At 40.3% G+C, this 12833-nt stretch overlaps 3 protein-coding genes across 3 annotated transcripts; 2 read left to right on the forward strand and 1 right to left on the reverse strand.

Annotated features, from left to right (window-relative positions):
* Window positions 1–311: 311 nt before the first annotated feature.
* Window positions 312–5296, forward strand: rnaseh2b (ribonuclease H2, subunit B). Its single transcript, XM_035677327.1, has 11 exons — window positions 312–543; window positions 860–928; window positions 1547–1654; window positions 2322–2398; window positions 3433–3547; window positions 3633–3697; window positions 3811–3916; window positions 4222–4303; window positions 4396–4441; window positions 4717–4794; window positions 5127–5296. Exons 1-11 carry the CDS (start codon window positions 480–482, stop codon window positions 5235–5237), a joined length of 921 nt encoding a protein of 306 aa, XP_035533220.1. The 5' UTR covers window positions 312–479; the 3' UTR covers window positions 5238–5296.
* A 903-nt stretch (window positions 5297–6199) lies between these two features.
* LOC118339609 (uncharacterized protein C13orf42) lies at window positions 6200–8993 on the reverse strand. Its single transcript, XM_035677328.1, has 3 exons — window positions 8574–8993; window positions 8341–8485; window positions 6200–6608 (listed from the first exon to the last, which is right to left on the reverse strand). The coding sequence occupies exons 1-3, from the start codon at window positions 8991–8993 to the stop codon at window positions 6364–6366; spliced, it is 810 nt and encodes a 269-aa protein (XP_035533221.1). The 3' UTR covers window positions 6200–6363.
* Window positions 8994–10634: 1641 nt separating this feature from the next.
* LOC118339278 (protein CXorf21 homolog) lies at window positions 10635–12491 on the forward strand. The gene is made up of 2 exons (XM_035676860.1): window positions 10635–10742; window positions 11229–12491. The coding sequence occupies exon 2, from the start codon at window positions 11231–11233 to the stop codon at window positions 12188–12190; it is 960 nt and encodes a 319-aa protein (XP_035532753.1). The 5' UTR covers window positions 10635–10742; window positions 11229–11230; the 3' UTR covers window positions 12191–12491.
* Window positions 12492–12833: the final 342 nt, after the last annotated feature.

Below are 12833 nucleotides of genomic sequence, written 5' to 3' on the forward strand. Positions count from 1 at the left end.
GGTAGGTAGGTAAGCTGTGCAGGACAGACCCAAATGTTACCATGTTATTTTTATCAAAGTTCTTGCGCGACCTCTAGCGGCCGTACTCAGGAACTGCACGTCGACGTGACGTCATCGCGGACTGTTCCACTGTGTTAAAAACAAGGGGGAGTTAAAAGTCTACCGAGGTGTCTTTTTCTGCTTCTTTTTGAGCTTGTTTCGACGCAAGAATATTTACGTATGTTTTTAAAAACGTGTTCAGTATTGCTTGTTTAAAAAAATTATGGAATTGAGCTGACAGCGCAATAATAAAAAAAATCTTGTTTGCTCCTGTGTGACACACACAGGAAGTGCACAGAGAGAGGCGCCTTTTCTGAGCTCATGTTGTCAGGCAAAAAGTAACCATTACGAGCTGTAGGCCGACCCTGTATTTGGCCCACAGAAGCTTCAGTTATATGTGAATAACAAACCACGTCAACAGAAATTCATCCACTTACAACATGGCTGCTAAAAAGAAGCGGAGCCCCAGTGTGCAGACTGACAGCTGGGTTGTCATTGCCGCAGGTAGGTTTAAGCAGTTTGAGCTAACGTGAGCTAACATTGCTATGTAAGTTAAGTTGCACAGGACCTGTGAACCCTGAAGTTATTAGACCTCCATACCTCAGCAAAACACTTAACTAGTGGCAGAACTGTTAGTCATTATAGTAGCACGTCCCTAACTTAAGATACATGTTATTACACGGTACTACTAGCAAAGTGAGCGCCGGTCATTAACTTGTGCTTGATTTACTGTTCTCACAATCACATGCAGCTATTTCTCAGAGATTAACGTTACACCTTTTGTTAATGATGGACTTTACTTTTGTTTTGGTGTCCACAGACTCTGTCATCGACACACAGAAACAAGACAGTGACCCGGCTTTTGTGAGACTAAGGAATCCCTCTACAGGTCTCTCCTTTTTTATTGTTCAACTATATAATAGTGCAACTAACAATTTAATAATCCTAAGGTCTATAAACTGCCAGAGGTTTCCAGAGCCCGAGGTGAAGTCTTCAAACTCATTGTTTTGTCCATAACCTGATGATGGTTTGGATCCAGTTTGCTGTCACAGAGGATTATAAAAAGCAAATATTCACATTTGAGACACTGTAATCATGCATTGTTTGGCATTATTGTTCATAAAAGGACTTAAATGATTGAAGGTTCCCTGTGGAGTTTTTTGGTCCAGTAGCATGATGGAGCTGTTTTGTTTTTCTTTCTTTCTTTCTGCACATGAGGATACACACGTGATATGCATAAGTATGACAACAAAAACAGAGAGGAAAGGAGAGAGCTTACAGTTAAATATAGATGTTGGATTGAAAATGTGCAACTTAGCAAATATTTTATGAGGAAGGAATTGATGCGGCCTTAACAACACATTAACATTAAGTGAAAATATAATAAAAGATAAAGCCAAGTGAACTTCAGCCTTTGCCTTTTGGCAGCAGTCTAATTCAGTGAACTGACATGCATTATTTACAGGTGTGGTAGTGAAAGTAACGGTTCTCATTTTGTATCCTGCAGATGCAGCGTCTCTGTATATGCTCGGTGGTGGAGATGTACAGCTGTTTGAGGTCAAAGCGTTTGATGAAGATTTCCACTCCTGGTTTGTGGGCCAGACTGTACAGAGAGGTTGGTCTCACTCCTTATTGTTGTTTCCATTAAAATAATTATTTATGTGTGTTTTGAAGTGTCACATTAGAAAATATTAATTAATTAATTTTGCCTTTATTACATCATCTTTTACATCACCTTGTTCTGGTTTTCCGACTGGAGAACTGGCGCCACCTACTGTTTATCTCAAGAACCTACTCTTGATCATCGCAAAACAGTAGTAGATGGAAGCAAGCATTCATTAACATTTTCTTTGGCCGGTTTATTTTAAATTCGGTTAAAATTTGCGGTATATTTTGATGGAGACATGGCTGGTGCAAACTTCAAAACACTCCCAAGGTGGTTTACATTACCTTGAATCCCCATTAGCAGTGTTTGTGAGGCGTAAAAAAGGTTTTTTTAATTAACACTTACAAAATCATATTTAACCTGTCTAGAGGAGTGTCCATATATCATGAAAACACACACCACACACAAACAAATAATATTACGAAAGAGGACCTGCTGATACAAATTAAAACTAACCACCAGGTGTTTGACAAACTGGTTCAAGTTGTTTGTTGTTAACTTGATGATGTTAACTGTGTGCATTTAAATATTCAGTGATGCTGCACTTTTATCTTGTAATTTCAACTCCTGGCCATGTGTTAAATAATTGTTCACAGTTATCTCTTTTTTTTAACAGATGGGAGACTTCTCTTCGTAACACCAATGGATCCTCTCTATCTAATTTTACCCTATTTGATTAAATCTGGCAAAGAGGTAAGAAACAGAACTCTCTGCTGTTGTTCCAGTGATGTTTTCATGCTGATCATTGTGGTGTACTGCAGTCTTGCTCTGCGCCTTTACGGCTCTGCCAGAGCAAAGAGTTCGATTCCCTCTACAGTCTCACAAAACGTGCAGTATATTGTTACAATGTTATTCAGGGCTAAACAAGATCAGTAAATATAAATCTATACCTCCAGTCCTGGTGAGAACATGTACTGTCTGACAGTAATTGTATCTTATTAATTTAGTACACATAGAGATGAATGTTAAAAACACTTCCTGGTTAATGTGTTGGAACTATTTCTTAACCAACAATCATAGGGAGAAACATTTTAAAAGCTTTGTATTAGGGATGTCCCGATCAAGTTTTTTTGCCCCCAATCCGAGTCATTTAATACTGAGTGTCTGCCGCTACTGAGTACGGATAACAAAGCAGACTATAAAACAGCCTAACAAACCCTCAGTGTAATCTTTTTTGGTCTTGTTGTCATCTTGACTGAATTTCTTTCTCCATTTAAAAGTGTCTTGCAGTGTTTTCTGCTTTGGTGCAGCCTTTGTTTGAGTTACCTGTTGAATGTTTATTTTCATCTGCTTAGTCTGTACATCTTTTGCGTGCATTACTTTAATAAATTACTCACATAGGCTTTTTGCTGGCGGGGCATTTGTTGCAATTGCAGTGAGTGTGCGGCTCTCACCACTGCAGGCGGGACCGAGAGCCGCTGCACACAGAACTCAGGAGGAGGAGAGACAGACAGCGGAGAGAGCTGACAACGGCTACATTGTGCATGAAAGCTTTGAGAGTGTGACAGCTGATGATTTAAACGATTTCTCTTTGATTGGGACATCCCTACTCTGTATTCATATAGAGGTTGCCAGGTTGAGATTTCTTCTCGAAGCCAAAGTGTCAGGTTGCTAATGGTTTGCTTCTGCGCTGCATACATAGTGTGTCGGCTACACATGCTGTAGCTGTGGAAGAACCTTCAAGTTTTTTAGTCGTACCTGTTTTATCTTTGTCATCTGTTGCTCAGGAGAAGTTCCAGCCTGTGGATCAAGTTGTTATGGATGAGGAATTCCCAGCTTGTTCAAGGCTGCTGAGCTGCACACGTTCCCTGGCCTCTCTGCACCACATTGCCGAGGAGAAAGGTGAAGTTTACTTTTGAAGCTAATGTCACTCAACTATAAAGTTATGTTGATTGCAATGTTTACATGCTGTTTTTCATACTTCCAGAGGTGGGAAAACTCAAGTTCCACCGATACAGTCAAGAGAAGACAATGAATTGGTTGAAGAAAAAGGTGCTCCATTATCTTATATGAAAATTAAATGTCAGGAAACATGTGTTCATGTGGAACATGCACAGCTGGCTTTACACAGTGGAATTACAGACAGTTTTTACTTGTTGATGTAGGTGGAGAGGACCGTCATTGTGCTCAAGAAGAGAAATATCTCTGTTGGGGAAAGAGTCAAATCCACAACATACATCAGAGTGAAGTCAGAGTCAGACTACCATGAGGGTAAGTCACCTGAGCTTCAGGCCACTTCACTGTTTCAGACAAGTCCTGTCTTATTATTGTGGGGAATTCTAGTCTCACCTTCCAGTGAAAGGACGACATTTATAAGTCTCATTTCCATTTTCTTCTCTGTTCCTTTTTTTGCTGCAGATAGGATATGTTGACCAACAGATGGCAGTAATATTGCATAGTTTATATTTATGACTTATGATCCTCAAACAACGTTTCCCCAGCCTCAAACTATATAAAACATAAAGTATAGTTATATTGCTAATTACTGGCACTGTCATTCTCTCTTTATGATACAGAGGACTACCTGCGCTATGCCCATGGCCTGATATCAGAGTACATCAGTGAGGACCTGAGCAAAGCCCTCCTCAAACACTTGCAGTAAGTTCAGACATCTAACACTTGCAAATCAGGATCATTATTACTGCTAAAGGTATGTAAAGGATGCAGATCAAGCATATTCTACTCCACAGGTTACCAGAGCTCACAAGCCCAAAGGAGACAGAACCTCCTTCCAAGGTACGTTCGTGTCTCTTAGACAAGACTGAAGCCTGTATATCAAACTCTCTTGTCTTTCTTCATGCTGCCGAAACTGCCTTGCATGTTTTCTGTAGTCCTCCACCTCGCTCTACCGTGGTTGTGTTTGCATATTTTTGATTATGTCTTAGAGATATGATCCTCATATGTGTGTTTTTAACTCGGGTGATAAGAGTGGGACGTCATCCCAGCTCACGGTGGCGTGTGTTTCTGTGGTCTTTGTCATGAAAAGCATTTCTTACTTCCTCGTTTGGCAGAAGCGGAAACTTTCAGACAATCCGGTGGAGGCCGGAGAGGACTACACCAAATTCAACAGTGCAGACTTTGTGCGGAAAGTGAGTGTGTACAAAGCAGTCTGGCTGAGTGGACCAAACAATTATTGGAGGATTATGTGATAATGGCTTAAGTGATCATTTGTTTGCTTTCGTCCCTTTTCAGTCTTTTTTACTGCTAATTTTTCCTGAAGACCTTGATTTCTTAGTGTTGCTCTTGCTTTCTTTAAGCTTTGTCTGTAGAGTATACAAATGGGTCAAAGGGGCTTCCACATCGTGAAAATTTGTTTCTCCTCAGCTGGATAGATAGAAGTTCATGATATGTAACGCATTACCTGCTGTCTCTTTGCAAAATCGTTGAATTATGTTGATTTTTTTTATTCCCCTTATTCCAGCCGCCCAAGAAGATGACTGCTGCTCAGAAAAGTCTGGCTAAGGTGGACAAGTCTGGCATGAAGCCTATGTCATCCTTCTTCAGCCCCAAGGTCAAATCAGAGAAAAAATGATTGTTGTATAGTTTCTGGTTTTGTATGTGACATATTTGTAATAAAGAAAAGAAAACTGATTCAACATGATTTTCATTTTAAATGGTTTGAATGAAATGTTGAGATAAGACTGAGAAGGAAAAAGAATAAGTCATTTTGCATTATTCATTTTAACATTACCACATTAATGTTTGTATTTTGCATAATATCAGCATGCATTATAGCCAGTGGTATGTAAGCATGCAGATCATTCAGGGTTTATTTAATATTCAATGCTGTGAGCACCACAAAGCAATTTCTTCCAACCCTATCTGAAATCTGAAAGACAAATTCTCAACACCTGGTTAAAGAAATCCAGTAATATCAGCATTGCTGGATACTGAAAAAGTATCCAATGAAATGTGGTTGTTTTTGTAATTTTGTCTAATTTGCCCTACGATTATTTTAACTTGGCAATGATGAGCAGAGAACTTTATTTGACCTATTCGGTCAACTTTCAGCCAACTGCTATTAACTGATGGGTCAGAGTAATCTTGAAATTTTGGAAGGAAGGTAGGAATACTGCATTAAAAGTCATCAAGTATATGTTCTCATTTAAAGTGGCATCCTATATGAACTGGATATTGATTAAGATTGAGGTTTATATTAATCTGTATTGTTTTCTTCAGGGAATTAAAATAATCCCTGAAGCAAGCGATACTGGACAGGCTTTTTTTTTTTTTTTTAAAACAGGAGACATGCTGACACGTCACCTTAGGAAAAACATTTAATTAATGATGGCTGGATTCCATTAAGCTGCTTCAGTTTCAGGGTCCTGGTATTGTGCATGCTGGTTCATCCTCACACTGTCATGATTTAATGGGACACTATCAGAGCAGAGCAATTGTTCATGCTATTAGTAACATCTGTGCTCTTCCTGATATGGAAAAATATCTTGTGTGAAAAAATTAGGACCAAGAGGAATTAACTTCATGTAATCAGTGTTTTGTTGTTTTCAAACTTTACTTTATTAAAATCCCTTTAAATGTTTTATGCAAGTATGAATTGGCTGGATGGATTTTTAGCCGTGCATGGTGTCCAAACAAACTAAATTGACCTCTACGTCAGCAGTGTGGCAGTGCGGCTGGTTTCAAATGTCTATCAAGCTTCACTGCTTTTTTAATTTGGGCTTGAAGCGAAGAGTCTGGAATGCGCTCTCGACCACTTTGGGCAGATGGATCGGGTTCCTCTGCAGCCGCAGTCTGCTGCTTGTGGACCCGCTCTGGTTTTTCTTCTTCGGGACGCTTTCCTTGGCACAGTCATGAACCGCTTTCTGCTTGGAGTCACCTGCGACCCGAGGAACCCGCAAGACCCAGTTAGAGTGGAGGTCGTGTTCGGCTGAGCTGGAGGCCACTGTGGGAGAGAGGAGCACAGAGCAAGAAACTGAGTTAATGCTGAAAGCTGATAGTTTCCTGGATCTTAAGAGCAATGCTTACACACTATGTTTGACTTTCCAAATCCTTAACCTCACCTACATACCTCATCCAACCAGTTGTGGAATAAGAACAGACAGCATAAATGTCATAGCAGGAAAACCTCAGGTGTAATAATCAACACTAACAATGGCTGCATTCCATTCAGGTGTGCCAGTTCAGTTCTGTGGTGAATGCTGCCTTACTTGGACAAATTGAGCCTTCATTAACATCATTAATGGCAGCTGTGCTTTTCTTGCAAAGAACATTCAAATTGTCATTTATTTAAGTGAAAGTAGTGATGTAACAATCTACACAGAAGCTAAAATTACATTTGCATATGAAAACTGCAATTGAGAACTACAACTGATATTAGAAATAAAGTGCACAATATTCCTATTTGAAAAGTGCTTGAAACTAATAAAACATCTAAAAAGGTGATGTCTGATCATGTCAAAACTGAAGTTGTCAAGCTCATGTTCTAATAATAAGTTATATTTATAAGTGCGATAAAGGTGTAGTTCATCCCGCCCTAACAGGTGCAACAACACTGACAGGAAAGTGATCGAGATGGCAGTCAAGTGTAGTTTGTACACACGGACAGTCCTGACAGGAGTTCCAATCAGGGACGATCAGTGAAAACTTCTGAGTGGGTGTACCATAAACGAGTGAATGTTCATCTCTGACCTCAGCTATCTCAGAAGCTCCATTAGTAAAAGTAACAATAAAAGCAAATACTGTCAAAAGTAAAAGCCTTGCAGTTAAAATATTACTTAAGTAAAAGTACAGCCTAAGTATTATCTGCTAAATAGAGTACTCAATGTAGAATGTCCCTTTTCTAAGTGTTATACTTTGTATTGTCTAGGTAGATCTAATCTATTTTGGTGTTTTTATTATATTTATTTTCTATTCCAAATAAATATAGTGGACTAGAAGCGGAAGTAGTAAAGTGCAATACAATACCTCAGATTTATACAGTATTATCAAGTACAGTTTTTGAGCAAACAGTAAGTCTGTCTCCACTAAAGAGATGTTTTTCTTTTTGTTGAATGTCGGAGCTTCGCTGTGCAGGATGATGTATGTGCAGAGTTTGATACAAATGGATAGACGTGTGGAATGAAATGCGGTAGAAGGAGTAGATTTTAAAGGATTTTAATGCTATCTATCTAAAGGGGATCTTTAAGGAAATATATAAATAAAAAAGTAAAATTAGGTAAAAATTATCAGCAAAATGTACAAAAGGAAAAAAGTACTCATTATGGCATATGAACAGTCCCTGTTATGTTTAGATGTAAATATATAAATATAACATATTACATCAACATGTAAATAACATTTTAATGTCACAATGGAAATCATGCAACTATCCTACTTTGAATACTGTTGTGTTGTTGTATGTAAAGCAATAAATATTCACATAATCCTCTTATATTTTATACACAATCAACAGTGCTTGAGTAAATCTGCTTTCCACCAACTCTAACCTAAACACAACAGTTTGCAACTTAATACCTATATATATATATTTAGTAGTTTGAGGTTTACAGGTCTCCATACTATGAGACGAGGTGACAGTCTATACGACTGTATTAGCATTTGACCCCAGGTGATATTTATTTGTTTCACATTAAATCTAATCTAGTTACAGCTGAAGAGAAGGATTTTAAACTCACCTATGAAGTCCACATCTGCGTGTCCATCATCAGTGTAAGGTTTGCGCAGAGGCTCGCTGTCGCAGCTGGCGATGACCGCATCAAAGAACTGCAAAGTGTCCTCCTCGTCGGGGACTGGAGGGGCAGAGGGTTTGGCCCTTGATATCTGTGATTCAAACAAAAAGAATATATGGGAGGACATTTGTCTTTGATACCTCCTGCCACGCGCTCTGGGATACATGATGTAAACTTACCGGTTCTTCCTTTTTAGGCGGCGGGGGCGCAGGCTTCTTCTTATTGGAGACTGTGGCCTTGGTGTCGTTGCTTTTCAAGTCACTCACACTCTTTGTGTATTGCCGCCTCAAAGCCACAAGTGCCTCCAGGTACTCCAGGCAGTTCTGATTCTGAGAGTAGAGCCATATCCTGTCCTCTTGTCTCTGATAATAGTACAAGGTCGACTCGATGCTCACCGTGCTTTTGCTCCGTTTTAAAGTGGAGCCCGCGGCTGCCTGAGTCCTCTCTCCCACCACCAGCATGGAGGTGCTGCGGACCAGCCGGACGGTGCAGGCGTTGTGGTAGTCCTGCTCGGATTGAAACCCACCACCTCCACCATTATCCCGCCTTCTGTGTCCGTGATGGTTGGGACGGAACACATTATTAATCTTCCTGAACATTCCTCTAAACGCAGTCTCTCAGGGTTGTTACACACTTGTCCTTAGATTCCTTGGTTTGTGTGAAACATACATCCATATTCGTCTCTTCAGGACAGCCGATACTTCTCAAAACAAACAAACAAACAAACAAACAAACAAACAAACAAACAAACAAGAGCTCCTATAAACCTGTCTGGAGCTGTTCGCTATGACCAGTCGCTGTCCAGGGTGCTGAAATCGCCAAACTGCTCTCCTATTGGGACACAAAAGCAAAAGCAGGTCTGAGCCTCTTGTCTAACCTGATCTCATCATGTCTTTAATGTTATCGGATGTTGCTGAGCAACATTGCTGTAGCAACGGGTCGGTAACTCTACACTTTGTGCTACCATTACTACCGAGCAGCAGTCCTGTGTCAGATATCCTGACTCAGACCAGACTTAGTGGTCAAAATAACAACAGCCAGCAATCCAACAAACTCCGGGCCAGTAGTTTCACTGCCTGTGGCCGTGAATCCACCTGTTAATATGAGCCATGTGTTAGACAAGACAGAAGAGATGAAATAAGAAAGTATGAAACTTCATTTCTGGGTTTAAAAGAAAATGTGTACAGAAGCAAAATAACAAATTCAGCGGAATGAAGGACCTGGATATTGCAGCAGACTCGAGAAGTGATATTACGTTGGCTTATGTCTAGGTTTCCTCGCCTAATTAATAATAAATCATTTTCTCTCGTATTTCATGCGCATCTATTGTCGGGCTTCCCTGTCACATGCGGAGGAAGTCTGAATACAAGAGTCATATGAAACAGGCAGGGTACTTTCATCTCGGAAAAATCCCGGCCATAAATATAGCCTGAGAGTTTCCATCACTCTCACCAGATGTCTGATTTAGATTTGCCTGTGAAAGACATACGATTCATGCAGAAGTTTCTACCAGAGGAGGAGAAAAAAACACTTTCACAACTGGTGAAATAAAGTGTAATTTCAAGGTCTCATGCAAAGTTCAGCATTCACTTTAACATGCCGAAGAGAGGGCAAGGTTTCAAGGAGGAAGTGATGACTTATAGTTACATAACTGAGCGTGGAATCACACTTCTGCTTTGGTGCAGACACAGATAACAGGATGAGTGAAGCTATAAGCTGTCCTCAGAGAGCTAATTCAGAATTTGGGGTGTGACCTATCAGAAAACGAAAACAGGAATCTGTCAAGCCCTCTGTTTCCTGATATTTTTTATCATATTACATATGACTTTCTTTTCTGCTTTTCACCTCACACCCACACCTGTTTGTTTTTACAAAGAAACAAAACTCCTCTGCTTTCTTTTTGTAGCGTATTTTGCGTCCATGAGAATAACACGTGCAGTTTCACTTCATTTGGTAAGAAGACAAACTCATGCAGAGGTAGGTACATTCTTACTAATGCAAGGCTGTGAAATAGATATAACTTAGTAAGAACTGCAGGGGAAGATGCCCAGCCTGTCTGTAAAAATCATATAAAAATAAGATATATTATTTGTCAAGAAAATATTCATTAATCCAGGTGCAACATTAAGTTTGCAGAAATCGGAAGAAAGACAATATCTGACATTCCCACTTCCTCTTGGGGTGGGTATAAAACAGCCCTCATACATGCATGCACAGTCTTGAATTAAATACAGTATACACATTTGGCTGGCTGTATCGATAGAAAATTCAATATTTTTAAGAAGTACTTTTCTATAAAGACTGTCGAAGGACACTTAAAATCTGAGAGACTGTGATTGCTGTCCAAGGTAGGAAGCTCTATGGTTTATTTCTATGATTGTTAAAGTAATTGGCCCTTCTATATCCTCCTTTGGACGTTTTTGTTTGTTCAGGAATGAATACGATAATTTTAGACTGAATTGAAACCACTTTTAAGGAAGACTCATTCATGTAGTCTTTAAAGTGATTGTTTGTGTATTTGTATACAGGCTCTAAATTCTGTGGTATGTGGCATTGGTCCATGCTATAAATATGCCCCTATAACATTTAACGAATACTATAAACAATAAACACATTCATGCTAATAGTTGCATCTTTGCACATGTTGAATACTAACATGCAGTTTAAGGTTGTTGTTTTTTTAAATTTGTCATTATACAACGCAGGATTGCACAATGCAGTGCATGCTACACACACAGAACATGTAAAAAAAGATATTCAAGTATTTAATAATTAGAATAGAATATAAACAATAAAAGAGGCAATAAAATGTATGTGTGTGCTCTTTGTTGCAGCCATGCTTTGTGAAGGCAGATTGTTTAGCATGATCTATGGTGAACTGGGGAAGCTGGATCCCCTCCCTTCTCAAAAGGGTCTCCAGAGTTCTCATGGGCTGCCGAGAGCAGCTGCTACCCTCATGCCATGCTCCACCAGACACGCTCCACTCGTTCATCACAGTTCCCCCGAGCAGACAGGTTGTGCGGACAACAGGAGTGCTTCAGTGGAGCTGTACAATTCTCCGCTGCTCTCCTTGGATCTCCACAGTGCCCAGCCAGGCAGACAGATCTCTCCGGAGATAGAGATCCCAGCTCAGGCTTACTCAGGTGGTGACTCCCCTTTCTTGGTTCCCTCCTTCTGTCAGAGCATCTGCCAAAACTACAGTGACCTCCATATTGGAGGCGACCAGGTGCTGCCTCTCTCAGCCAACGACGGCGAGCTCCGGCTCTGTCCTGAGGCCCAGGCTGTCGGCCCCTTCCTCCAATCCTGCGATGTCCTCCCAGCTGTGGAGGATTCCCCCCCAGAACAAACATCTCAGGGGGGACTTCTGCATCCACTAAGGGGAGGTTCAAATCGCTGGAGGCTGGGCAGTACCCGTGATAGGAGCTTTTTGTTTCAGGGGCGTGAAGGTCCATTCTCCAACTCTCTTCTAAATCAGTATCTGGAGCAGAAACTCATGGATTTGTACCAGCAATACATGATGGAGAACATGGCCAGGGAGGGGGCTTCAGGTTCGGATTCTGACACAGGCCCCATTTGCCCTCTGCTGGGCTCAGAGCTGGTCCTGACCAGCCTAGACCAGATCACTTTGCAGCTGAGTCGGGAAGGGAACCTGGAGGCCGGCCTGGCCAAGGACATGGTTCTCAGCTGCCTGTTACGGGTGGCTGGTGACAAGCAGTCAAGTGAAATCAGTACTCCCTTTCTGCAGATTTCAAATGAAGCATCCAGGGAGCAGCTCACAGAGAATAAAGAGGAGTAACCCCAGTGTCAAGGAACTCATTCATCCAATTCTCCCTTTCTTTTAGTTTTTATTACCAATAAATAAGATGAAACTGACAACCTCATTTCATTAATTTTTACAAGCTGTTGAGTAGATGATGCTGAAAGCAAATTCTGTAGTAATTACCAGGAAAGTGTTCTGTATTTATGTATCATCATTTTGACAGGCACTTATACAACTGGTGTATGTGCATGTGGTGTGCTGTTTTAGTGTGGTGTGCGCAGGACAATAAAAACAGGAACTGAAAATTGAAACTGATCTTTCCTTTTTTTCCATTCATTTCCAACATAACAACACGTCATCAGCAACATCTTGTTCCTACTTTAACGATTAGCTGATGTAAATGTATATCTGTGGTTAAGTGCAGAAGAACATCCCTGTCAATTATTCTGAATAATTTAAAAGTTTGAAAATCATTAGCTTTGCTCCAGGTTTGTTTATTGGAATAAACTCTAGGATTAAAGTCCCCCTCCAGAATATGTATGTGAATGTACAAACATGATTTTTTTGACTGAAGCAAATAGTGGCTCACAAACACTGAGAATGAACTTTCAAGTGAAATAGGACACATCTTGTGTCCAGCAGTTTGTAATATTTTTATTTCTAACTTATGTAGGTGAAG

This window comes from Morone saxatilis, unplaced genomic scaffold (assembly GCF_004916995.1).
Source record: "Morone saxatilis isolate NCDOM2014 unplaced genomic scaffold, NCSU_SB_2.0 Contig5, whole genome shotgun sequence".
Lineage (NCBI taxonomy): Eukaryota > Metazoa > Chordata > Actinopteri > Moronidae > Morone > Morone saxatilis.

Coding starts and splice junctions, on each gene's coding strand:
- rnaseh2b (XM_035677327.1), top strand. CDS start 480: ATGGCTGCTAAAAAGAAGCGGAGCCCCAGTGTGCAGACTGACAGCTGG. Junction 3,917..4,221: donor AGAGTCAGACTACCATGAGG/GTAAGTCACCTG, acceptor TTTATGATACAG/AGGACTACCTGCGCTATGCC. Junction 4,304..4,395: donor GCCCTCCTCAAACACTTGCA/GTAAGTTCAGAC, acceptor TCTACTCCACAG/GTTACCAGAGCTCACAAGCC.
- LOC118339609 (XM_035677328.1), bottom strand. CDS start 8,993: ATGTTCAGGAAGATTAATAATGTGTTCCGTCCCAACCATCACGGACAC. Junction 8,486..8,573: donor CGCCTAAAAAGGAAGAACCG/GTAAGTTTACAT, acceptor TTTGAATCACAG/ATATCAAGGGCCAAACCCTC. Junction 6,609..8,340: donor CGCAGATGTGGACTTCATAG/GTGAGTTTAAAA, acceptor TCTCTCCCACAG/TGGCCTCCAGCTCAGCCGAA.
- LOC118339278 (XM_035676860.1), top strand. CDS start 11,231: ATGCTTTGTGAAGGCAGATTGTTTAGCATGATCTATGGTGAACTGGGG.